At 42.3% G+C, this 27,348-nt stretch overlaps 1 protein-coding gene across 1 annotated transcript; it reads right to left on the reverse strand.

Annotated features, from left to right (window-relative positions):
* Positions 1–653: 653 nt before the first annotated feature.
* Positions 654–27,191, reverse strand: TMC3 (transmembrane channel like 3). The gene is made up of 22 exons (XM_070953471.1): positions 27,077–27,191; positions 26,354–26,497; positions 23,025–23,100; positions 21,377–21,458; positions 20,178–20,284; positions 19,810–19,908; positions 19,578–19,720; positions 17,795–17,942; positions 16,943–16,986; positions 16,640–16,787; positions 14,603–14,712; positions 13,748–13,826; positions 12,607–12,855; positions 11,148–11,276; positions 10,318–10,385; positions 9,280–9,408; positions 7,717–7,827; positions 6,768–6,893; positions 5,689–5,767; positions 5,422–5,464; positions 4,010–4,319; positions 654–1,975 (listed from the first exon to the last, which is right to left on the reverse strand). The coding sequence occupies exons 1-22, from the start codon at positions 27,184–27,186 to the stop codon at positions 1,117–1,119; spliced, it is 3,393 nt and encodes a 1,130-aa protein (XP_070809572.1). The 5' UTR covers positions 27,187–27,191; the 3' UTR covers positions 654–1,116.
* Positions 27,192–27,348: the final 157 nt, after the last annotated feature.

The following is a 27,348-nucleotide window of genomic DNA, read 5'->3' on the forward strand; positions in this document are numbered from 1 at the left end:
TTTGTGACACTGAGCCTTAAATGATGGAAATTTTCCATGCAAGTGGGAAGAATAAGGCATGGATTCAGTTCAAAAGTAAAACAAATGACCCTTTAAATGAATATGGCTCTTTTTAGAATGCAAGTTCTAAGCTGCATTATTCCAGCTATACAAAACAACAATGAAAATCGTTTTTAGCAAAAGGTCTGCAGATGCCTTCAAAGCAAAGAGGTGCTTCAGGACAAAAAGTGACTTTAACCATCTTTCCATCTTTAACAGTTTGTTTGTTTTCCTCTTGTGGGAAATCAGATGGAAATAGAAGCTTAAAAATCCCCACTGCAATGACATTTGGAGGGGAAAAAAAACAGCAACATTGTTTTTGGCTAATTATTGTTAAATTAATTGCTTAATAGTTAAGATGCCAGAAACCAGGAGGCAGTGAATGTTATTTATGATTTAGGCATGAAAGCTGGTTGGGCCAGTCACTCTCTTCAACCACCTCACAGGTGAGCCAACCCACCTCACAGGATTGTTGTGAAGAAAATGGGGAGGGGGGAGGAAGGAATATTAGGTCCATTCAATTCTTGAGATAGTTAATAAAGATGAAATAAAAATCTAATCAATAAATCAATCAGAGTTGATCATTCAACCATATGCAAACTGTTGCTAGTTAATATTTTATTTGACATCTGGAGTGAGCAGAGTAATTGAAGTTGAACAGAGACGGCAGCCCCTGTTCTGGAAGCTGGCCTGCGGATGCCAGAATCCATTACTTAAATACACCAAGATTCATCGTGTAGGATCAGTTTCTCCTCTGTGCTTGTTAAAGATGATTTTAAATGGTCATTTATTGCAGTATAATGATAGAGCGAGGATAATTCAGCCAAGAATAAGCAAATAAGAAGAATGTTATAGGATTGAAGCTAACCCAACATTCATCCTCAAGTAGAATGTAGCCATGCTCACGCAAAGCAGAAGCATTTGAGATTTGGGGGGTACCCGACAGAACTCTGAGGGTACCCCAAGTTTACAGTTCTCAAATGTTGCAGTCTTTTCTCTCTCCCGCCCCTCCCCACTTTATCCACGTCCCTTGGGAGTTGGGCGGCATAGAAATTTGATAAATTAAATTTAATTAAATTAGACATTGGAGCATATCAGGTCATTCATTTCGGCCAGGTTCAACTCCATGCCGGACTTTGTCTTTTGGGGGGTTCCTTTGACTCCCGATTTCAGATATTTCTCTTTGCTGGGAATGACTTGGATGTACTGATCGTTGCCACTGGTGGGCTGATCACTGCTCGATTCAGGAGAAATGGAATCTGACTCGGTGGGGGATGGAACCGGTTTGGGTTTGGCTTTGGCTTTGGCAGGGTGTTCTGGATAATGCTGGTCGAATTCAATATTCTTCAGGTGTATCTTTCTGTGAGGATGGAGTCCCCTGCCGTAGGTCAACCCAAAACCATCTTCCCAAGACTTGTAGTGCATTTTCGCTAGAGACCTGCTCGGCAGAACCTGGTTGTCGGTCCACTCCCCGATGTAGAAGCGAGGGGGGGCCCGAAGGTCCGACAAGGACCGTGGGCGGTGAGTCTGCCTAGCGACGCCTCTTCTGTACTCTTCTTCTTCCTCCTCAGTGTAATGAGGCGAGTAGGCCCTGCGGGGCGTTCGGACCACGTATCTTCTGACGTGACGCGGATACAACTCCACGAAGTCACCTGCCTCGTCCATCCGGATGTTCCTTGGCAGCCGAGTTGTGGCACGGAGGATTTTTTTACGGGGCTGGTGCTCGTTGACAATGTAGTACTTGGCTGTGTGAGCTCTGCGGCTCACAAAAGGGGGGCCCCCGGGGGGACCGTGAGGCTCCGGCTTCATTTGCGGGAGGCACTTTCTGAACAAGGGCTCTGAATGAACATCTTCCACAGGTTTCTTCACCTTTACAGGAGTATAGGCTTTGGTTTTGCAGAGTTCACTAGCACTCCCATGGATCGGGTTTGGGTATCTAAGAAAGGAAGAGAGGGGGCCGGATCAGTGGTGAAATCCAAATTTTTTTACTACAGCTTCTGTGGGCGTGGCTTGGTGGGTGTGGTGTGGCTTGGTGGGTGTGGCTTGGTGGGCATGGCAGGGGAAGGATACTGCAAAATCTCCATTCCCACCCCACTCCAGAGAAAGGATACTGCAAAATCCCCATTCCCTCCCCACTCCTAGGGAAAAGATACTGCAAAATCCCCATTCCCTCCCCACTCCTGGGGACAGGATACTGCAAAATCCCCATTCCCTCCCCACTCCTGGGGGAAGGATATTGCAAAATCCCCATTTCCTCCCCACTCCTGGGGAAAGGATACTGCAAAATCCCCATTCCCTCCCCACTCCTGGGGAAAGGATACTGCAAAATCCCCATTCCCTCCCCACTCCTGGGGGAAGGATACTGCAAAATCCCCATTCCCTCCCCACTCCTGGGGAAAGGATACTGCAAAATCTCCACTCCCACCCCACTCCTGGGGACAGGATACTGCAAAATCCCCATTCCCTCCCCACTCCTGGGGGAAGGATATTGCAAAATCCCCATTTCCTCCCCACTCCTGGGGAAAGGATACTGCAAAATCCCCATTCCCTCCCCATTCCTGGGGAAAGGATACTGCAAAATCCCCATTCCCTCCCCACTCCTGGGGGAAGGATATTGCAAAATCCCCATTCCCTCCCCACTCCTGGGGGAAGGATATTGCAAAATCTCCACTCCCACCCCACTCTGGGGCCAGCCAGAAGTGGTATTTGACGGTTCTCCGGACTGCTCAAAATTTCCGCTACCGGTTCTCCAGAACCTGCTGGATTTGACCCCTGGGCAGGATGGCTAAATGGTTTGGTCTACTGGTTATGTCATGGCCCCCTGGAGACCAGCAGAGCTGGCAGCAGAGTCAGACAGTGAAGAGGTTGGGGAGGAACATGGGCCAATCCTGGGGGCTGGGGAAAGCTCAGACAAGGGCTCTGTGTCGGAGGCAGAGAGGGAGATAGACAGCAGTGAGGCAGAGGAACAGCTGGAGCCCGTTCCCAGTGTGCGCATGCACAGAGCTGCCAGAAGACAAGAACAACTCAGAAAGCAGGGTCACCTTGGGAGTAAAGCCACACCTTGGAGCTGATTGGCCCCTCCCATAGGAAACAAAAGAGGAGCGAACGGGGAGGGGGCTTTTGCAGGAAACAATTCGTTCATTTGGTAGTTTCACTTGGAAAGTTCTGTTCGTGACTCTAAGAGACTCTGTGCCAAGTTTTGCCTTACTCTGCGGTTGGAAACAAGTTACGTGGCAGCTTGCCAAGCGAGATAAGGTGTGTTGAGAAATATTCCTTTGAAAACTATTTGGACAAACCTTGCTGACTGTGAATGAAAGTAATTCAAAAGAGGTTTTGCTGGGATCAATTCCTGCTTCCTGCTTTTTTTTCTTTTTTAATTTGATTTATATGCCGCCCTTCCCCGGAGACTCAGGATGGCTTACAGTGCATTAAGCAATAGCCTTCATACTTTTTGTATATTTATAGAAAGTCAGCTTATTGCCCTCACAAACTGGGTCCTCAATTTACCTACCTTAGAAAGGATGGAAGGCTGAGTCAACCTTGAGCCTGGCAAGATTCGAACTTACTTTAATTGCAGACAGCTGGTGTTAAATTACAGTGCTTTTGTCTGCAGAGCTATCCAGGCTCTAAGGGAGCCTAGGTCAGAACAGGTTAAGACACCAGGCTAGAAAGCAGGACACTACAGGTTCAAGTCCCACCTTAGGCATGAAAGGCAGTTAGGTGACTTTGGGACAATCACCAGGAAACTGTGAATTCTAGTCCCGCCTTAGCCATGAAAACCAGTTGGGTGACTTTGGGCCAATCATCAGGAGATGGTGAGTTCTAGTCCCACCTTAGGCATGAAAGCCATCTGGATGACTATGGGCCAATCACAAGGAGACAGTGAGTTCTAGTCCCACATGAAAGCCAGATGGGTAATTTTGGGCGGTTACTGTCTCTGGTTTCTCTCTAGATCCTGGGAAGGTCTTACCTGTTGATTGAAGGTTCTGTTCTAGGTTTCACCATCTCAGGAATAGGTGGCGTTGGAGTGACAGGTATTGGCGCTACAGGTGTCGGAATACCTGGATTATCTTTTGCTGGGGATGGTCCCACTGCTTTCAGTATTTCAGGTGGTGGTACTGATTGAGATATTGTCTGTATTTGGCTGGCTTTAGGAGATTCAAAGTTTACTACACTGCCGTTTTTCCTAGGGGTTGAGGACCGAGCTGAAGACTCCTGACTGATGACGTCAGTCTCCTGTTCGGGCCTCTTGCCATTTCCTTCTACGTTTTGGATTCTAGCTAAAAAATAAAGTTTACGGGGGGAAAAAAATCAATCATAGCTTCTTCGGTCATCAGCTGGAACTGATCAATAGAGTGTAGAACATATTTGATTCATGCATGAACCCTAGTAACTCAACCTGCATCCTCCAGCTGAATTTTCCCATCATGTTAAAATGTGACATGCTTTAATTATGGCTTGTTAAACAAGAACCAGAAGCTGGAGTCACACATTATCCTAAACCATAAACCATGATGTGCCAACTTTATAAGCCATAATCAAAGTAAAACGAAGTATGGCTTAGTGCACTCTTAAATTCAAAACCCCGGTGAGAACAGAATTGCCCAGAATTCTTGCAGAATTCTTGAATTCTGATTGTAGCTCAGTCCTAAGAGTTTCAAAAGCTGATTCTCTAATGAATGTCTTGGTCTGAAATTTGTCACAATCTTCTTCTGGTTCTTTCTGTATCAAGTAAATATACCGTATTTTCTGGAGTATAAGATGCACCTTTTTTCTCCCTAAAAGGGGGTGAAATTTGGGTGCGTCTTATACACCGAATGTAGCCCTGCCCACCCACTGGCCCCCAGCCTATAGCCTTTGCCTCCCAGCAATTTACCTCCTTGCAGCAAGCAGCAAGAAGAAACAGCCCATTTCAGCTTCAGCACAGCCTAATTAGCACAAGTTGATTGTTGATTGGATCGGCCTCCCGACTCTCAGCTGTTTCAGGCTGCAGGGATTGCCATTGCCTATTGCTTTGCGGGCCTCTGCTGCTTGCTGCGAGGAGGTAAATTGCTGGGAGCAGATTTTTTTTTTCTTGTGCTAATCAAGCTATGCCGAAAACGAAAATGAAAATAAAGCAGGCTGTTTGCTGTTTGCTGCAATGAGGCAAAATTGCTGGGAGGCAGAGGCAGATTTCCTTTTCTTGTTTTCCTCACCAAAAAAGGTAGGTGCGTCTTATAGTCCGGTGCATCTTATACTCTGAAAAATACGGTAGCTAGGCTAGTCTCCATATGTTTCCTATGACCACTTTTTCTTTCCATTATTATTGCATTTTGGGAAAAGATAACCGATTAACGTATACAGTCCAATAATGTTAAGTGCCTTATGGAAGTTTCTGCTCACCTGCTGCCATTTGGACCACTTTTTTCTTGTCTTCAGTTCTTTCCTATAACAGAGATCAAATTAATTAGGTAAAAGTTCAGCCTTATATAATACTTCTGTTGAAAAAAAAACCCACTGCACTCACACATCAAATGAAGTTTGTGGGTATAAAAGGGATCTGCATTGCTACCCACCCGTTGATTTATTCTTCCTTCTGTTAAGAATTATTATTTAAAAAAAAAAAAAAAAAAAACAGAAACATGGTATGAACATTTAATCAGCACTTACTGTTTGGATCTGCATCCTTAGTTGGTTGTTGGTGAATTTTAATGACCTCGCAATACTCTGCAGGTAATATATTAGCATGCTGGAGGAAAAAAATATATATCAGGAGAGAGGTCTTTGATTTACATCACATTAAATTGAAAGACCTGAATAAACAGAATTACAATAATTCGTTTCCATAATAAGGAGATTTCTTCCCAGCAACTGGCAGACCTGATTAATACTTAGAAGGCACTAGGCATAACTCAACATATTAGCTATCTAAATGCAGAGATCTTTTTCAGTATTATGAGCCTCGGTGGCGCAGTGGTTAGAGTGCAGTACTGCAGGCTACTTCTGCAGATTGCCGGCTGACTGCAATTTCGCAGTTCAAATCTCACCAGGCTCAAAGTTGACTCAGACTTCTATCCTTCCAAGGTGGATAAAATGAGGACCCAGATTTTGGGGGCAATACGCTGACTCTGTAAACCGCTTAGAGAAGGCTGTAAAAGCACTATGAAGCGGTATATAAATGCTATTGCTATTCTGGTTTTGCGTTTTGTGTGAATTTAGTCTATTGGGTTTAATGCATCCTGCAAACCGGATTAAGGGTTAATTTAATAATTAGGAAGCCTGTTGGTCAGGAAGTGTGGGAGACAGTGTAGTATGAGGGTTAAAGTTGGGATTAGAGATCCAGGTTTAGGTTTCAAGAGATGCAGTGATGCAATGGTTAGCGTGCAGTACTGCAGGCTACTTCTGCTGATGCCGGCTGACTGCAGTTTGGCAGTTCAAATCCCACCAGGCTCAGGGTTGACTCAGCCTTCCATCCTTCCGAGGTGGGTAAAATGAGGACCCAGATTGTTGGGGGCCATGGGCTGACTCTGTAAACCGCTTAGAGAGGGCTGTGAAGTACCGTAAAGCGGTATATAAATCTAAGTGCTATTACTATTGCTATTGCTATCATTATTTCTTAGCCTCTCCCATTTGCTGGCTAAAATGGAAGTTCTCCCAGGATAACGACATGGATAGATTCTTCTTGACACTTAGCTTGGAGTCCACTTGAAATGCTGACCACAAAATCAAATAAAAGTATTTAGACTTACAAGAGTAATAACAAAGCTGGAAGGACCACCACGGGACTACTTAGATAAGCCATCACAGAGTTGAACCAGGGAGGAAAGTCATTTCGAATAGTTTCAGACACAATGTCATAGATTTTTTCTTGCCCACTAGATGAGAAACATTCAGCTGTTTGTCTCAGAAAATCTGCAGCATTTTAAACATTCCAAAATAATTTTCTGTTCACACCCAAGCTTTGAGCTAGGAAGACTTTGGGCCTTTTATTTTCCTGAGGAAAAATAACCACCAATTCAGTGGTGGGTTGACCCCGGTTCAGACCAGTTCGCAAGAACCGGTAGTAAAACTGACGGGAGGCTCCGCCCACCGACCCGGACGTCATCAGAACACTTCTGCGCATGTGCGGCCCCATTGCGAACCAATAGTAAAGGTAAGTAGAACCCACCCCTGCACCAATTGAGTAAGTTGGAGGGATAAAGCCCATACTTGGATAGACCACAAGTTTCCTATAAAACAACTTGGGATTCAAATGTTTTCAAGCAGAATTCAAGGCTTCTTATCTACCTCCATTTTGAGGAGAAGCAACCTGTGATCTTCACTGGTTGCTGAACCTCAACTCTCAGAAGACCATGTAAATAAAGCCAATTAAGAGGCGTAGATCAGCAACCTGATCAGCAGACTATCTCAGTTCAACCCAGTTCTTTACTGCACCCAACCTTTCAAATATAGTTCATTTTCATGGCATGTGTCCTTCACTTTATGAGAAATGTTGCATAAAATACACTCAAAGAGCTATCTAATTATGAGAAATCAGCACTCCACAATCACAATATCTTCGAATAACATTATTTGTGGAATGAACTTTGATTTTGTAGATGCTTCCCTGTTTGTTTGTTTTTTAAGTTTACACAAAGTAGGTGATTGCTTTGAATATTGCTTAAAATACTAAATGAAGCAATGCCAGTATCTACTTACCTAAATGGGCCACAGGTTAGAGATGGCTTGTAGCGAGCAATAGCAAAGATTGTTGGGAGCATACACAGAAAGAGCATAAATAGAAGCATAGCTAAGTAGAAGTTGTTAGATCTGAAAAGGAAGATCGCATTGTTAAGCCTTTTAAAACTCCAACTATAAAGCCAAGTACCAACGTTTGTCGGTAGTATTATTAATATTATTGTCAGTAGTAAACTTTTTAAAGTGTGTAATACCTCAGTAGCCTTATAAAGATATGTTATTACGGATAAAATATACATATATTTTCTATTTACTTAATCTTGTTCAACTCTCCTTCTCTAAAATAATGCAAGGGTTCAAATTTTAGCCCTGGCTTTTTAAAAGCATCCCACAAACATTCAGTGGCTAGAACCATAACAAAGAAAGGTGGAGGAATTACTTCAACACTGCAGTGTGGTTAAATTGCATATTTTATCTTCCAGTCACTGTTTCAAGATGCTAACAAGGCTTTATGTAGCCGCATGCAGTAATTTGGAGGGGAGAAACCTATGAGGGGACCTAGGTATGTTTAGCCTATCAACGGGAAGGGACATGATAACTGCCTTCCAGTACTTGAAGGGCTGTCATAGAATAAATAAAATAAATAAATAAATAAATAAATAATTTTATTTCTATATCGCCCTTCTCCCGAAGGACTCAGGGCGGTGTACAGCCTATTAAAAGCACAAAGACAGACATCAGTTAAAAATAATTAAAATTATTACATAATTTCGGCTCAGATTTAAAACCCCAAAAATTTAAAACACCCAATTTAAAAATCATTACATTGATAGCCTGGCTTGGTGGAACAGCAGGGTCTTGAGGGCACAGCAAAATACCCGGAAGTCGGAGATCTTGCGCATTTCCAGCGGCAGTTCATTCCACAGGGCAGGGGCTCCCACAGAGAAGGCCCTCCCCCTGGGTGTCACCAGCTGACATAACTTGGCTGACGGCACCCTGAGGAGACCCTCTCTGTGGGAGCGAACTGGCTGGTGGGAGGCTGTTGGTGGCAGAAGTCGGTCACGAAGGTACCCGGGTCCTATGCCATGGAGCGCTTTAAAGGTGGTGACCAACACCTTGAATCGCACCCGGAAGACCACTGGGAGCCAGTGCAGCTCGCGCAGGAGAGAAGAAGAAGGATTGGCTTATTCTACAAAACACCAGGGACCAGGGCAAGTAATTGGTGGAAGCATGTTAAGGATCTAACTTAGAAGTAAGAAGACATTTTCTGACAGTGAGAACAATTGCTGTATTTTTCGGAGTATAAAACGCTACGGACTATAAGATGCACCTACCTTTTTGGGGGAGGAAAACAAGGGGGGAAAAAAATCCACCTCTGCCTCCCAGCAATTTGCCTCCTTGCAGCAAATAGCCTGAACCCAGAAGGATATTTCTTCCTATAGTCTAAAAAGCCAAGTCAAATTAAACAAACTGAGGTGCCTAATCTATTCGGTTTTTTGATCCTTAAATGTTTCTTTTGGTTTCGTTTTTAACCAACGATTGTGAGAACAATTACTATACAAGCCTATAGGCGAAGTAACCAACCTTGAAGCTCGGAAGACTTGCTGATGTGGGACATTACAGGTCAACACTGCCCAACTTCTCAGGTACATCAGCCCAATCAGCTTGAGGACATTGAACGCAGGCAGGCAAGGGGAAAAGAAGGCTCCCATCCTAGGAATGGAGACAACCAGAGCCCACTCATCAATGTTTTAATTTGGGAAGTAGGATATTAATGAACAAGCTTTTCCTTGCTTCACTTGGAATGGGTTTAGTTATTGATGAGTTTGGCCAACATGAAGAGATGAATTTGGCCATCACCCATTGTTCTGACCTAGGCTTCCCAAGAGCATGAAGCAGACTTCTCGTCCCGATAAAACCTCTTTTATTTAGGGAAATTCCTCTCCAGCAAAGTCCCAGCCAACAGTCTTTCATGAGTTTTCACAACTACAGCGGCAGTAATTACTTGGCAAGAAGTCAGGAACAGATCTTCACCCTAATGAATTGAACTAATTGTCTCCTGCAAACTCCTCTCCCCTTTTGCTCCTCTTTATTCCCTATGGGAGGGGCCATTCACCATCCACCTGTGGCTTTACTCCTGAGTCGACCCTTGTTCTTTAGCTGTTCCCTTCTCCTGGCAGCTCTGCGCATGCGCACAATGGGAACAGGCTCCAGCTGTTCTTATGCCCCACTGATGTCCGACTCCGAAGGCAGCTGACAACTGTCAGACGGCCCTGGCCCCATCTCTGCCTCCGACGTAGAGCACTCCTCAGAGCCTTCCCCAGACTCCAGGACTGGCCCATGTTCTTCCCCAACCTCGTCACTGTCTGAGTCTGCCACCATCTCCGCTGGCCACTCATGAGCAAAGTTTCACACCAAGATTAACACTAGACCAGCCACTGAGTAAACAATGCCCCAATTAATGAACTACTAATGCAGACAAGCTAACACTATACAACCCTTAGTAAACAATTTCCCTTTTTTGGAATGCAGTTACCAGTTTGGGGTTCAAAGGCAATACGACTCTAAGTTCCTCAAATATTAACAATCTCTAAAATAAACAGAATGAAGTTAATTTGTTACCAGATCATCCCTTGATTGTAGACCAAATGCAGGACATTTTCTGCTATTTTGAATTCCCCATATTCTGGCTGCAAAGTAACAACAACAATAAAAAAAATATTCAGTAGCAATTTTTTTAAAAAAGAGATACACCTGGGGCACTTTTTTCTGTCAGCTCCCTTTGACCCTTTTAAAAAATTATGCAGGATGAAAGAGTTTCTGTATTCATGGGTTATATTTATCATTATTAACTGTATTACAAATTCTGACTTTTTGCAGCCACAACCGCTTCTCATGATTGTTTGAAGGGATTGAAATATTTTAGTATTTTTCAACATAGGCTGACAAATAATTTTATTTCTGCAGGCCCCCTGAGAGGGTCTTGGGTAATTTCAGGGGTCATCTGTCCAGACTTTAAGAAATACCGATTTTAGGCATTTAGTGAATGAGCTCTGCTCTCGGGTTATGGATTCAGATGAAATAAATGGAACACTGCCACCTATTGGTTGAAAGTGTTATGCGCCACTCACTGAAAGCGATGGAGAAGGAAGATTTAGGAAGGGTTGTACATCCATGGAATATAGCAATAGCAATTGCACGTAGACTTATATACCGCTTCATAGTGCCCTCTCTAAACGGTTTACAGAGTCAGTATATTGCCCTCAACAATCTGGGTACTCATGGTACACTCTGGGTACCTCAGAAGGATGGAAGGCTGAGTCAAACTTGAGCCGGTCAGGATCGAACTCCTGGCAGTGGGCAGAGTTAGCCTGCAATACTGCATTCTAACCACTGCACCACTACAGCTCCAATTTGTACCTTTTTATTATTTGCTTGAATCCAATACTCACAAACTTGCTTTCTAGATCCCAGCACCAGCAGTCACTTAAGTACCGGACAAAAAGTCCACGGAAGAAATCAATCAGGAGGATGCTAGCTACTGTGAACAGCATATCGATAATTGACAATTTCAACATCTCCTGAAAGAAATCACAAACACAATGCAATGATCAACAGTAACACTTAAAAAAAAATACACACCCCAAAAACTGTGTTACTACCTAGGCATTTAACATTAAAATGGGTAACGTATTTATAAGTGGAGTATTTATAAAAAAAAATTAGCAGGGTCCTTGATACTTTAGAAACAGAAGAAGCAATAATGGTAAGGATGGGAAGATAGGTCTCCCTTGATCTTCATGCCAAACATTTCTTCACTTCTGGTGCCACCAATGGAAAAAGAAAATAGCTTGGGTAAGGTTGACATTTTCCATAAAATGAAAAAGGTCTTTTGCAGTTGTTGTTTGTTTTGTTTGTTGTTTTATTAAATTTATGTACTGCCCTACTCCCGAAGAACTCAGGGCGGTGAACAGGCACAGAATAAAATACATAAATACAAAAGTTAGAAACATAATTAAAACCAAATTAAATAATTTAGCCCAAGACAATTAAAAATCCCAGTAATTTAAAACTTAAGAGCAAGGCAGAAAGTGCGCAGATCCGGGATCCTCCGTATCTCCGGGGGGAGCTCGTTCCAGATAGTGGGTGCCCCCACAGAGAAGGCCCTCCCCCTGGGGACCGCCAGTCGACACTGCTTGGCTGGCGGCACCCGGAGGAGCCCCTCTCTATGGGAGCGTACCGGCCGGTGGGAGGCTGTTTGTGGTAGTAGGCGGTCCCGTAAATAACCAGGTCCTAAGCCATGGAGCGCTCTAAAGGTGGTGACCAAAACCTTGAAGCAGTCACGACATAAGCCTAAGACTGAAAATCAGACTTCTCAGATGTTCCATCTTTTCTATCCTGACAGAAAACCACTTGAAGAAACCAGAAGCATTTGAAATGTGGATTTACAGACGGCTGTTACATATAAACTGGCTTAACAAAATCACAAATGAGGAGGTGATAAGCCGCCTGGGAAAGCCAAGGGAAATCATCAAAGCCATTAAAAAGCGAAAGTTAGAATATTTTTGACATGTGATGCGACAGCCAGAAAAATACGGCATCCCTCACTTAATCCTCCAGGGAAAGATTGAAGACAAACGAGGTCCAGGCAGAAGAAGAACATCATGGCTTCAAAACCTAAGGGATTGGTTTGGACAAGACTCAGCAGCACTTTTTCATGCAGCTGTTGACAAAAATAGGATCGCCAACATGATCACCAACATCTGATGACGGATATGGAAGAAGAGGAAGAAGGAGAAAAAGGAGAAGGAGAAGGAGAAGGAGGAGAAGGAGAAGGAGAAGGAGAAGGAGAAGGAGAAGGAGAAGGAGAAGGAGAAGGAGAAGGAGAAGGAGAAGAAGAAGGACACATACTTGACCAACATAGGTCTCCCAGCATTGACTTTGGTGACTTCCGCTGTTGAAGTCATGAGGTGCTGTATTGTTGAGTTGAATCAGGTGAGCGTAGCTTTGGGTGTGATTCTCAGATAGAAGGAAAGTGCCATTCTTAATTGTTTGCATATTTGGAGTTGGGGTTGAAAAGTTGTGCTCCAGAAGGATTTTTGCTGCTAAGAAGGTAGTGGTATCCACGGTGTTACTTCTATTTTTAAGAACTTCAGTCTCCTGAAATCATACATTGAAATTTAATCTCAGAGTGGTCCTTCCACCTTCCCAGTCCTGTTTAAAGCTTTTAAGTCACAGTCTGCAGCTTCAAGAATATATGGGCTTTGCCAAAATCCAGGCAGTAGAGCCTAGAGTTTCCCTCCTACCCCAAAATTACTGCTTAATTATAATTGCCAATGTACTAAGAGAATTTTTTTTTTAAAAAAAAAATGTTTAAATTAATTCATGTTTATTTCTTATCTTGAGTATACTCAATGTTGTCTTTCCAATATCACTTTTTGGAATGCAGTCACAACAACCAGAACATCCCTGGTTAGGGGATGGAGGTAAACTAATTGCTTATTCTGTTATTCTTATATAGTACTTCTTTTTTACCTGCAGTAATGCAACTTATCCTGTTATGTCAAGTTTATGAATCACGTGGATTGAATTTCTGTTATAAAATGATTCTTATATTCCAACCAGTGATGGGTTGCTACCAGTTCGCCCCGAATCAGGCAAACCTGTAGTGGCAGCAGCAGGAGCTTCGCGCACCCGCCCGGATGTCTCTGCACATGCGCAGAAGCGTCATGCGTGCGCATGCACGCACAAACTGGTAGCGAACGAAATTGAAACCCACTATTGATTCCAACCCAAATGAGATCATATTTATGAGGTAATATTTTTTAAAATAAATATTACCAATAAAAGGGACAAGGCAGAATATGAGAGAGTTCACACTTTATCGTTTTTACAATGAAGTATTGGAGCGTTCCAGAGGCATAATTCTGTCTCAACTCTTTGCTGAGGTGTTTTAGTTCAACAAAAAAATCCCTACTCGTTTCAAGGGGATTACTGCAAAGCAGAGAGATCATCTTGCTACCCAAGAAGATGGTTACGACTTGCAACTTACAACAAAGCTCATGCTATCCACTTTATCGAGAAGGGCGATGATCAAGCTGTAGAGATTTCCCAAATATAAGACCAAAACTCTGTGAGGGGGGAAAAAGCCAAGAGACAAAAATTAGCAAATGTTTTTCCACTGGAAGTCCACTCCTATTCCATCTGCCACACCAGGTGGAAATGGCAGAGGCTGTTTTCATTTTGCTAAGTTGTTTATTTATTTATTTATTTGATTTATATTGCCGCCTCTTTGCCATGGCGACTCAAGGCAGCTTACAGAATATAAAAAACCACATTTAAAAATCAGTAAAACTCATTAAAAAATCAAATAAATTAATGTAATAAAATCACCCCTGACCCTCACCTCCCGCCCCAGCGACAGCCAATCACACGAACCATTTAATGGGCTCCATCCCGCTCTGGGTTCCCCAGGCCCGCTGGCAGAACCAGGTCTTCAGTGCCTTCCAGAAGAGTGTTAAGAGTGGGGACCATTCTAATCTCTGGGGGGATGATGTTCCAGAGAGAGAGGGGGTCAGCACGGAGAAGGCACTTCTTCTGGATCCCACCAGGTGTATCTCCCTAAGGGATGGGACCTGCAACATTCCCTGCCTCCCTGCTCTGATGGGTCAGCTAGATATGACCGGTCTCTCAGATAACCTGGTCCCAAGCCATGAAGGGCTTTAAAGGTGACAACCAGCACCTTGAATTGCACCCAGAAGCAAATCGGCAACCAATGCAGCTCCCGCAGGAGAGGTAATATATGTGCACACGTGGTCTGCACAAAACCGTGCAGGCCACTGCATTTTGCACCAACTGGAGCTTCCGGATGCTCTTCATGTTGTGGGATGCAGTTGATTTCCCATACCTGGCAAGCTGGAAACGAAGAGTAGTTCGGGGGTGATACATCTCTAATGCAGCTATCAGTTCAAATGCAGATGGTGCAAGCATGGTGATGAGAGAGACAACCACGCTCACCTGGAAATAAGAGAAGGTTGCATTATTTTCAGAAAAAAGTGCTTGATTTTTATGCAACTGTTAAACCATTATGTATATCAGAATACAGCTCTTCACTGAGAGCTATAGAACTTTATTTATTTCATTTATTTATTTAGTTTGTCAAACATGTACGAGATAACAGGTATAAGGATAAACATGGACATGAGCACAGGTAACGAGTACAAATAAATGGGGACAGTAGGACAGGGATGGTAGGACAGGGATTGGTGCGCTTATGCACGCCCCTTACAGACCTCTTAGGAATGGGGTGAAGTCCACGGTAGACAGTTTAAGGTTGAAGCTGTGAGGGTTTTGAGGATGAAACCACAGAGTCAGGTAGTGCATTCCAGGCATTGACCACTCTGTTGCTGAAGTCGTATTTTCTGCAATCGAGTTTGGAGCAGTTTACCTTGAGTTTGTATTTATTGTTTGCGCGAGTATTATTGAGGTTGAAGTTGAAGTAGTCATTGACAGGTAGGACGTTGTAGCAGACAATTTTGTGTACTATACTTAGGTCAGACCGTAGGCGGCATAGTTCCAGGTTGTCCAAGCCTAAAATTTCAAGCCTGATGGCATAAGGGATTCTATTGTGAGCAGAGGAGTAGAATACTCTTCTTGTGAAATACCTCTGGACCTGCTCAATTGTATTAATGTCCGATATACAGTGTGGATTCCAGGCAGACAAGCTGTATTCGAGAATTGGTCTGGCAAAGGTTTTGTATGCAGTTCGATGTTACTGGAGAAGAAGCTTCACAAAATTGGTTAACAACTCTTAATGCCTTTTTGGCAATGCTGTTACAGTGAGCTCTGGGGCTTAGATCATTTGAGATGAGTACTCCTAGGTTCTTGACAGAGTTCATATTTGACAGATAGGTGTCACAACTCAAAAATGCACCCAATTAAATAATCTGGGGCACAGACACTCACCCACAAAAGCATTTAGACAGTGATATCCATTTCTGTAGAGGTATTTCTATTCACATTCATTTTCTTAAAAGCCATTTTATCAAATGATTTTCCATGATAGAATGAATGTATTTAATATTTTCAACAAATTATGCATTTGGGATTTCTGTTTTCTTAACGTATTCTTATATGATGTCTTAAAAGCGAGAGTGCAAACATTTTGAGGATCAAAATACAGTCAAGTTTCAGTTTATTATGTAACTGTTTTGCCTTTTTCCCTTTTTCTTTTCTGTTTTGTTTGAAAAGGCCTTTGGGCTATTCAATAAACAAATACAATACAGTTTATTCAATGATTTGAAAGTCTAAAATGAAGACAGTTGGTATCAAAATGCAAATGGAATGAAATTTCTCCCATAGCTTTGCAGGAGTGTGAATAACAAGCATCTCAAAACACATGCACATTGAGAGGGTATCCAATATAATATCATCATCATTATTATCATTATTATTAGTAGTAGTAGTAACCTTGACTACACTAAGTGTTGTATCTTTTTATTCATGATGAATGTATTTTATTCTCCTTATGTACACTGAGAGCACATACACCAAAGACAAATTCCTTGTGTGTCCAATCACACTTGGCCAATAAAGAATTCTATTCTATTCTATTCTATTCTGTTCTGTTCTGTTCTGTTCTGTTCTGTTCTGTTCTGTTCTGTTCTATTCTATTCTCATTACCATCATGGCTCATAAATGGTATAGATAGCTCAGTCAAGAAGGAATCAAGGTGACTAGGTGGCTCGGTGGCTAAAGCACTGATCTTTTCGATCAGAAAGGTCAGCAGTTCAGCGGTTCGAATCCCTAGTACAGGTCTCCTGCGTGAGCAGGGGGTTGGACTATATGACCTCCAAGGTCCCTTCCAACTCTGTTGCTGTTATTATTATTTTTAATTATTCCTGTTTTGAAAATAAAGTCTGAAGCTAAGAAAATGTGCTCTTACTTCGTTCTTTTCCCACAAGGTCAGCTCTTTTTTCATCCTTTCCAACTTCTGGGATCGATCCACTACAAAATAAATGATGTAAATACTTCCAGCAAGGCAGAGAAGCACCAAGATGTTTGCAATGATTCTTAAGGCTATTGTCACCGCCCTGAAGGGAGGAGGAGCACAGGCGGGGAAACAGAAAAAAGGTTCAAATCATTTCAGTAGCTTATATAATAACAGGTTTAAATGACAGAGATCTGACTTCGGTCTCTGTCGGATCAATTACATACCACTCGACGGAAAAACGATATGCATACATACAGGTTTGTGCTCTTTTTCTTTTCTTGCTCTTCCAAGATAGCTTCCTTAAAAGAAACAAAAACAAACTAGCGTATAAAACAGCCCTAATATTGCCCACTCAGAGAAAACATTTGTGTGACTTACCGTATTTTCCGGAGTATAAGACGCACCTTTTTTCCCCCTAAAAGGGGGTGAAAATTTAGGTGCATCTTATACACCGAATGTAGCCCCGCCCACCCATTGGCCCCCACCCTTTGGTCTCTGCCTCCCAGCAGTTACCTCCTTGCAAGCAAACAGCAAGAAGAAACAGCTCCTTTCACCTTCAGCACAGCCTAATTAGTACAAGTTGATTGGATCGGCCTCCCAACTCTCAGCTGTTTTGCTCTCAGCTGTTTTGCGCAGGGCTCTGCTCCTTGCTGCAAGGAGGTAAATTGCTGGAGCAGATATATTTTTTTTCCCCTTGTGCTAATCAAGCTATGCTGAAAACGAAAATGAAAGTAAAGCAAGCTGTTTGCTGTTTGCTGCAACGAGGCAAAATTGCTCAGAGGCAGAGGGAGATTTCTTTTTCTTCTTTTCCTCACCAAAAAAGGTAGGTGCGTCTTATACTCCGGTGCGTCTTATACTCCGAAAAATACGGCATTTCTAACGAAGGTTTCATAGGAATATATAACCTTAAGCCTTAGCTGGACTCCCACACTTACCATCTCAGGAGTGGGTCCCCTTTCACTCAAGGAACTTCTGACTAGATGGATATATTTGTTTTGAGGCTCAATAGCCTTCTAACCACTCTAACCTCAACATGACGGTGCTTTTGTCTCATCTACTTATCATAGGCAGCCGTTTCTTTTCCCGTTTGAACGTTGATTAGCTTACCCGGATGCTGTTCACTATGGCAGCAGACTTGCTCTCTGCAGCTTCAGGGTTGCCAATCAAGTAATCCCAGGCACAAAACAATCGCCAACAAAATGTGTAGTTTTCATCAGAAGCACTTGCAAGGCTCAGTCTTGAATTTTTGGCCATCCTGGAAAATAACCCATATATATTTATCCTCCAGCCCAATGATGGGTTTCTACCGATTCACCCCAGTTCAGGCGAACCAGTATTGGCGGTGGTGGGAGGCTCCGCCCAACCGCCTGGATGTCATCATAGACGCTCTGTGCATGCACAGAAGCACCATGCGCGAGCAAAACGAGCACACCGGGGTGGGTTCTAAAATTTTTTACTATCGGTTCTGTGGGCGTGGCTTATTTTGTGGGTGTGGCTTGGTGGGGGGTAATGTCACTGGGTGGGCGTGGCCAACTTTTTTTTTTTTTTACTTTTAAAAGCATTTTTTTCTACAACCTTAAGAGATTGCAGAAAAAAATGCTTTGAAAAGCCTCTGATGATCAGGCAACTCAGCTGGGATCGCCAGAGGCTTCTAAAAGCATTTTTTCTACCACCTCTTCAGCCGAAGAGGTTGTAGGAAAAAAAAATCCTTTAAAAACCTCTGACGATCCCAGCTGAGCGATCATCAGAGGCTTTTTTAAAAAAAACTTTTAAAAGCATTTTTTTTTGGCTAAAGAGGTTGTAGAAAAAAATGTTTTTAAAAATAATTTTAAAAAGCCTCTGATGAAGGGGTAAGCGAACGGCGACCGGGCCGGGGACCTGTTTGGGGGTGTGGCCAGACAATGTTATTACCGGTTCTCCGAACTACTACAAATTTTTACTACCGGTTCTTGTGAACCGGTGCGAACCAGGAGCAACCCACACTGGAGCACACGAACCCACTGCGTCTCCAGCCCAGATCTTGAAAGCCTCTGATTGAGATATCTCAACCTACTCCTAATTCTGCCTAATATCATAACTAGAATCTCATCAGTACACACCTCCATTATTTTTACCTCATTTATATTTGATTTTGTTTACCATCTTGCCTAATGAAGAGAACTGAAGATCTTTGATTCCTGTTGGTCATTTAATGGCTTTGAGTTCATAAAGATATCACTCACATTTAATTTAGGGCTTTTTTTTTTCTCCTGTTCTGGTCACTGCAAGAAATTTTTACTTTTAGTTGCCGAAAAGCTGGTTCATATATGCTCTTACTAATTTAGTGCTTGATTTGCCAATGTGAACAGTATGAATCAGTGCTCTAGGTAGTTAATCACTGCATTGCAAACGACACGTACATATACACCAAGATTTGGGGGTAATTCTGATCAAGATTCTGAAAGAAGAATTAAATCTCCTCCTCTATCCTATGCTCCCCCCTTCCCCCAAAAACCAGGCTAAGTATTTCCCCCTCTTGGACTACCAGAGTAATTTGCGGAAGAGAAAATCATAAGTGCAAATATTGCAAGGACAGATAAAACATCTAAGGGTAATTTTACATTTCCTTTCATTGCCTAGGTCTACAATCAACATTGGTAATTCTAGAAGTGTGACATATTCTTGATGCATCATCTAGCTCCTTCATAGGAAGCTTTTTCTGAAATGTCCACTTAGTATCAGGAGTTCTAAATTAGCATTTCAGGAGCAGTGAATGTAGGTGGAAACCTTAAGCAAGCTCCTTTGTTTTTCAGTTTGTTGCTTGCAATTCCTACTCAACATATGAGATAAAGTCAAATAATTTATTTTTTTTTAAAAAAATGGATGGTTGTTATGAAAAGACCCGTCTTACTTCTTCAAGAGAATGATGAAACTGTAGGCAAAAACTGCCATTCCAACAAGGAAATAGGCAAGGGGCAGTCGGTAACCAGCACTCCCAATTTTCCTTGCCTGCCCATAATATCCATAGAACAAAACGGAGTATTGAAGGTAACCCTATAGAAATAGAAATAACATAATTATCGGTAGCACTTCTATCTAAGAAGTGTGTGTATGTGTGTCTACTAGGAAGATTTTCTGCTTGCCCCCAAAGACCAGATGGTATCCAGATCTTGTGCAGAATGAAATTGATCACTGGGGATCCGCTTGTTGGGCGTAGTTCCAAAGGCATCTCCAGCCAAGATCTGTAACAAAACGAAGTCTGGAAATTAGATAGGTAGGTAGACAGATAGATTTTACAACACTTGTACACCACCCAGTTCATACAGAAAATAGTTTTTTCTCCGGACCACTTCAAGTATTCGGCTCATATGACACAACAAATGATGTCCTAAAGTCACTTCAATATACTTTTGAGGCATTTCAGGGTCTTCAATCAAGGTCAAATTGTCCACTGTTGTCCTAAGACAAATTTTGGGTTCTATCTAGAAGTCTAAAAAAAAAAATCACTTACTTCTGGCAAAACCACAAAGGCTCCTGTCATGATGGTGAGGACAATGTTGATGCCAAACAGCCATCGCAAAAAGATAAAGTAAGAAGCAACTCCTGAGCCAAAGTGACCTAAACACAAAGAAACATGTAACACATCATATCAGGCCCTCAAAGTCTTCCAGAAAAGGTGTTTCCAGCTTTTGCCAGAAGGTAGGCAATGCTGGAGACGAATGAATTTTCAACAGAAGACCATTTCAGCTCCATCACTGGAAAACAACTCTTCTGAACTTTCATCCATCTGATTTGTTTGTTTGTTTGTTTGTTTTGTCAAACATATATAAGATAACAGGTAAAAGTATAAACATAATTTGAATACATGAAAAGAGTGAGAGTAAAAAGGAATATTAGGTCACGGATGGTAGGCACGCTGGTATGCTTATGCATGCCCCTTAAAGACCTCTTAGGAATGGGGTGAGGTCAACAGTAGATAATCTAAGGTTAAAATTTAGGGGGGGTTGAGGATGTAACAACAGAGTCAGGTAGTGCATTCCAGGCATTGACCACTCTGTTGCTGAAGTCGTATTTTCTGCAATCAAGTTTGGAGTGGTTTACCTTGAGTTTGTATCTATTGTGTGCTTGTGTATTATTGTGGTTGAAGCTGAAGTAGTCATTGACAGATAGGACATTGTAGCAGATAATTTTATGTACTACGCTTAGGTCAGACCGAAGTCGGAGTAGTTCTAAGTTGTCTAAGCCCAAAATTTGAAGTCTGGTGGCATAAGGTACTTTATTGTGGGTAGAGGAATGGAGGACTCTTCTCGTGAAATATCTCTGGACTCTCTCAATTGTATTTATGTCCGATATGCAGTGCGGGTTCCAGACAGATGAGCTGTATTCGAGAATTGGTCTAGCAAATGTTTTGTATGCTCTAGTTAGTAGTACAATATTACCAGAGAAGAAGCTACGCAAGATTAGGTTAACAACTCTTAATGCCTTTTTGGCAATGTTGGCAACGTCATGCCAACGCTAGTGAGGAGATGCAGTCCTGCAAGTAACCCAGAACCAAACAATATTGAACAAACATTGTGTTGATACCATGCCTACTATTCAACTAGACAAAGATATGGAAACTGGATTTCAATTAGCCCAAAGGCTACCTCCCAATTTCTAGCGTTTTCTTTTTATCCAACACTTTGAATTTTTCAAGACGTGCATACTTACTTTCAATTTTCTTGATTCTCATTTCCCAAGGAATGAAGATGACCACGAAGTTATATGCAAGCCTAATAAACTTTCTCCATAGCTAGAAAAGCAAAATAGCCACACACATTTAGAACATACACAGTCTATAATGCATTGTGTTGCTGATACTGTCTTTTCTTCCTCCAATTCACCAGTATTTTACTTGCTATATTTGCTTTAGTAATTACATTCTTGAAATATTTTTATTTTGTATTTGAAATATTAGTAATATTTTAATGTGATTCTGTAATCTTTACAAAACTTTAATATTGAAATATAAAACAAGATGTATAGTAGCTGCAGTAATTAACTTTGCCATTGAGCTGAATCTATTTAATATTGTATTTCTGAACCAAAACATAAACAGAAAACCCAGTTTTCCTTTTAATGTGTGTTTCTCCAACTTTTTCAGGTAGCTCACAAATTCCATTGATTAATGTCAATGTATTGACATTCAAATATTGGTTAATGTGTTGTAAAGCAACTCAACACATAAATAATCTATTCTGCAATCAAGGCTAATGAATTTTATAATGCATGCCCAGCTTTATAGCTGCTGGTGGAAGTATTTTACTAAAAGAAGGAATGAATCAAAGGCTCAAACTTCAGAAAGCCTTTTGACTCAGAGGAATTACTGAGTCTGTCATCTGCACCTCTATAACTGTCTGGTTTGGTTCTGCAACCCAACAAGACAGACAGACTTCAGAGGATAATTAGAACTGCAGAAAAAAACAATTACTACCAACCTGCCTTCCATTGAGGACCTGTATACTGCCTTAGTCAAAAAGAGGGCTGTGAAAATATTTACAGACGCCTCGCATCCTGGACATAAACTGTTTCAACTCCTACCCTCAAAACGACATTATAGAGCACCGCAGACCAGAACAACTAGGCACAAGGACAGTTTTTTCCTGAACGCCATCACTCTGCTAAACAAATAAGTCCCCCAACACTATCAAACTATTCACTAAGTCTGCATTACTATTAATCTTCTCATCGTTTCTATCACCCATTTCCTCCCACTTACGACTGTATGACTCTAACTTTGTTGCTTGTATCCTTACAATTTATATTGACTGTTTTGACTTGATTGCTTATTTGTACCCTATGGCTATCATTAAGTGTTGTACCTTATGATTCTTGACGAATGCATCTTTTCTTTTATGTACACTGAGAGCCTATGCACCAAAGACAAATTCCTTGTGTGGCCAATCACACTTGGCCAATAAAGAATTCTATTCTATTCTATTCTATTCTATTCTATTCTATTCTATTCTATTCTATTCTATTCTATTCTATTCTATTCTATTCTATTCAATAGCACAACCATTTCAGCAAGCTAAGTGAAAAAATTCAGCCTTCCAAAGGCTACATTTGATAGATAGTTGATGTTCAAATGCTGCATAATACACAATAGGTGAATTTTCCTCAAATGAATCTCTCCCTGATATACTCATTAAAGGTAGAAAGCTTTGCCAGGAAAGAAAAGGAGATCTGTAAACAGTATCTCTCATTTTCACTGAGATGACAATGATATCATTAGAAATATTTCTCTCTGCAAATAGAAATGCTGGGCTCATTTTCCTGAAAAGTGAGCTCTGGAGCTTTTAATAAAAACCAGACCAACCTCTGCTCCAGCAGCTTGATAGCCTCTTGTCCGAGTCAGCCGACCTTCGTACTTCAATACAATCTCTTTAGCTTGTCTGCCAAGAGAAGAAAGCGGTGGGCTTTTGATGATCCAAATCTCATTATAGCTCTGGTTCCGGCCATTCCCCTTTCATAAACAACATTAAATAAATGGCACCAAGTAGTGGGACTTTCTGCAGCCAAAGACAGTCTGCCCTTGTTATTCTTACAACAATGGGAGCATCTTAATGTTTCTTCTTTTAAAAAAAAAATCTCAGGGAAAGTGAAGGGTACAAATCAGCAGCTACAGATGTGTTATTATTTGTTATGGAACCCCAACCAACCCATACAATTGTGGCAGTGGTGAAATCTAAAATTTGTTACTACCGGTTCTGTGGGCATGGCTTGGTGGGGGGGGAGTAATGTGACTGGGTGGGCGTGGCTTGGTAGGGGGGAGTAATGTGTCTGGGTGGGCGTGGCCAACTTTTTTTTTAACTTTTGAAACCATTTTTTCTACAACTTCTTCGGCGAAGAGGTTGTAAAAAAAAATGCTTTCAAAAGGCTCTGACAATCCCAGCTGAGTTGCCTGATTGGCAGAGGCTTTTTTTCTTTTAAATGCCTCTGATGATCCCAGCTGAGTTGCCTGATTGACAGAGGCTTTTTTTTCTTTTAAATGCCTCTGACGAACAGGCAACTCAGCTTGGATCGTCAGAGGCTTTTAAAAGAAAAAATGCCTCTGCCGATCAGGCAACTCAGCTGGGATCGTCAGAGGCTTTTAAAGGCATTTTTTCTACAACCTCCGAAGAGGTTGTAGAAAAAATGCTTTTAAAAGCCTTTGACGATCCCAGCTGAGCCGCACAATCATCAGAGGCTTTTTTTTTTCTTTTAAAAGCATTTTTTCGGCCAAAGAGGTTGTAGAAAAAATGCTTTTAAAAGTAAAAAAAAAAGCCTCTGATGATTGTGCAGCTCAGCTGGGCATGGGGGGGGGGGCAGGGATTTTTGCTACCAGTTCTCCGAACCACCCGCCTCCATCGCTACCGGATCGGGTGATCCGGTCCGAACCAGGAGCATTTCACACCTGAATTGTGGACAAGAGAAGAGAGCAAGGGGGGTGGGGGGGTGGGCAAAGTTTCAGGAGTCAGGGGTCCACCATCCAGCCCCCAGACTTTCAGGAAACATCACAAGGAAGACCCAAGCGGAGATTGGAGAACCAGTAGCGGAAATTTTGAGTAGTTCAGAGAACCGGTAAAAATTCTGACTGGCCCCGCCCCCATCTATTCTCTGCCTCCCAAGTCCCAGCTGATTGGGAGGAAATGGGGATTTTGCAGTATCCTTCCCCCGGAGTGGGGTGGGAATGGAGATTTTACAATATCCTTCCCCTGTCACGCCCACCAAGCCACGCCCACCAAGCCACACCCACAGAACCGGTAGTAAAAAAAATTTGAAACCCATCACTGATTTCTTGGATTTCTTTGCCGTAACTCTCTATCTTCCATCCTGTTAGTTGGTAACAGAGGGAGGTGATGTCTAATCGTGGTGGATGCCCCCACTTGGGGATGGATAATACTCAACTAGTTTGAACCAAGTAACTAAAAAGAAATGGGAATACTGTACGCTTCTTTGAACATTAGGAAATGATAGCCACCTCCACAGTTACTTAAGAGAGTAAATGTCCTTGGTAAAGGGACTTTGGGAAGGCAAAAACTATTCCAACTTCCAGAGTAGTTTGTGGATACAGGATCTCCATTTCTTGGCATAGCTCTTTTTCTTAAGCCAAAGAGCAGTACAGTAACACAAAGATCAATACATAAAATACAGCCATAGTCTTATTTACAAGTAATAAGTGAGCCTCCAATAACTCAGGTTTTATTAGCTGCACACAAAATCTAGCTACCTTAACTATATCATACTTCTTATCTGACAGAAAGTAAGGAGCATTAAAAATGGCCTCACTGGCCAGAAAGAGGAAATTAAAAACTGCAAAAAATAACTTTTCTATGCCTGTCTGTAATCTGAAATAAAGGAAAACATGAGCAAATCAGCTCAATAGTCCTCGATCCAAGAGAGGTGGGAGGTGGGAAAATGTTAAAAGACTGTTGTTAAATTTATCAAAGCCAATTCTTTCTAGGGACTTAAGCGGCTAAATTACAAGCGTTGACCATACTCTGGACTCCTGAAAAACCATTTCTTTGGTGGAAAATTTCAAGAAGGGGCATCTCTTTTCTTTCCTTAGGATGGATTGTTGTGTACAATGGAAGTAGAAGAGAAAAAAATGTAGGGGGGGAGAGAAAGAGAGGGAGAGACAGAGGGAGAAGTGTTTAAGACAAAAGAAGTAGCAAAAGCAGAAGAAAGGTAACAGTAACAGAGTTGGAAGGGAGCTTGGAGGTCATCTAGTCCAACCCGCTTGCTCATGCAGGAGACCTGTACTAGGGATTCGAACTGCCAAACTGCCGACCTTTCGGATCAACAAGCTCAATGTCTTAGCCACTGAGCCAGGAGTGAAATCCAGCAAGTTCTGACAGGTTCTGGAGAACCGGTAGTGGAAATTTTGAGTAGTTAGGAGAAGCAGCAAATACCACCTCTGGCTAGCCCCAGAGTGGGGAGGGAATGGGGATTTTGCAATATCCTTCCCCCAGGAGTAGGGAGGGAATGGGGATTTTGCAGTATCCTTCCCCTGGAGTGGAGTGGGAATGGAGATTTTGCTGTATCCTTCCCCTGCCACACCCACCAAGTCACGCCCAAAGAACCGGTAGTTAAAAATTTTGGATTTCACCACTGCACTGAGCCACCTAGTCAGATAAGGTAAGGAGAAGGTACTAGAGAAAGATAGCATCCTAATTTAAACTATGTTCATCTGGATGCAGTCAACGTGGTACGATGGTGGGTATTGGGTTAGGACATAGAGACCCAGCTTCAAGTCTCCACTCAGCCACGGAAAGTCCCTTGGTGACTATGGGCCAATCCTTCCGTCTCAGCCCAAGAGCCAGTGTGGTACAAGGGTGAAACTGTTAGCGTGGGGAGACCCAAGTTCTAATCCTCCTTCAGCCATAGAAGCTGCCTGGAGGATTTAAGACCAGCCATTTTCTTTCAGCCTCATTGTTGGTGAGGGAAAGAATAGGCAAAAACAGAGTACAATATAGGCTACCTTTCATTTCTGGAGAAAAGGCTGGCTATAAATCTGACAGATACATAGCCTGCAGCTCAGATACCTTCCCCCCCCAACCCCCCCCCCCCCCCCCAAGGAGATGCAATCACTGAATGTGACTATTGGCTTTGCAACCTTAAAACAATTGTTTCACACCAGTCATTCTCCACAAGTGACCCCATTACCTCAGTGCTCGGAGTTTTTGTCTCATGGGCCATGGCCTGCAACGAATGTTGGCCATAATTTCCTTCTGAAATTGTATGTTCTGGAAGATCTGTTCGGGGTCATTGCTGTCGCCCTTCTCATCCCCATTATCTTCATCCGAGTTGCTAAAAATAGCCGCACCCCACACATAAAAGAAACCATTATTATCAATACTTCTCTCAGAAACAATCACGGAAACACACATTTGTTTATTTCCAAGCTTACAATTTTACAAACCCAGTCCATGTATTTTACCCCAAACGGCCATTGGCTTAGGAGGAAGATGGACATAGTTATTATTTGCACACACACAAAAGGTTTGGTTTTCCTTCTCTTACCTATGTGTGAATCTATGCCAAGCAAATCATAAACGTGGGTGACAGAAAGTGCTCCATCAAACAAACCCAAATATTTGGTTTAACTCCGCTTCAAATTTCAAAGCTGAGAAACTTTCTAGAGCGAAAGTCCAATATCAGCACGGACTTGCTGTATTTACAATTACAAGGTCCCTGTTCCTACCCATCTGAATGGCATTATTAGATTTTGCCATCAAGAACTGCCTGTCAATAGTTGTGCTGAAGTGGGCATTTGGACAGGTGATGTTTGCCATGCCAAGGCGACAGAAGAACAGCACCTGAAGAATTCTTTCCCTTGTACCAGGTTTCAGCTGTTTGATGGAATAGAGCAGAAAATCAATTCCTCACCTGTGAGGTGGTTCCGGATAGGTGTAGATGCTGGCATGTCGCTTCACAGTTTTAGATCTCTTGCAGGTTCTTGCATTTTTCGCGGCTGAACTGCCCCCTCCAAATGACATCTTAGAACTTTCTGATGCTTTTTTTTTTAAAAGGATTTTTTCTTAAAAGCCACAAGCAGAGTAGCCAAGTTGCAAGAAGGTGGGGGAAAAGATGATTAGAAACCAGATATAAAGAGAGTTATAAACTCACAGATGTTGAAGTGGACTCTATTTCCATCCCTG

The sequence above is a fragment of the Pituophis catenifer genome, unplaced genomic scaffold (genome assembly GCF_029215685.1).
Source record: "Pituophis catenifer annectens isolate HBS135680 unplaced genomic scaffold, rPitCat1.0.hap2 SCAF_14, whole genome shotgun sequence".
Taxonomy (NCBI): domain Eukaryota; kingdom Metazoa; phylum Chordata; class Lepidosauria; order Squamata; family Colubridae; genus Pituophis; species Pituophis catenifer.

Bases quoted from the DNA above. Each gene is read 5' to 3' on its own strand.
- TMC3 (XM_070953471.1), bottom strand. From the start codon at position 27,186: ATGTCATTTGGAGGGGGCAGTTCAGCCGCGAAAAATGCAAGAACCTGC. The intron at 19,721-19,809 runs GCAAGCAGAAAA...CTATTTCTATAG, and splicing joins ATACCATCTGGTCTTTGGGG to GGTTACCTTCAATACTCCGT. The intron at 10,386-11,147 runs GTGAGTATTGGA...GTTACTTTGCAG, and splicing joins GGGATCTAGAAAGCAAGTTT to CCAGAATATGGGGAATTCAA.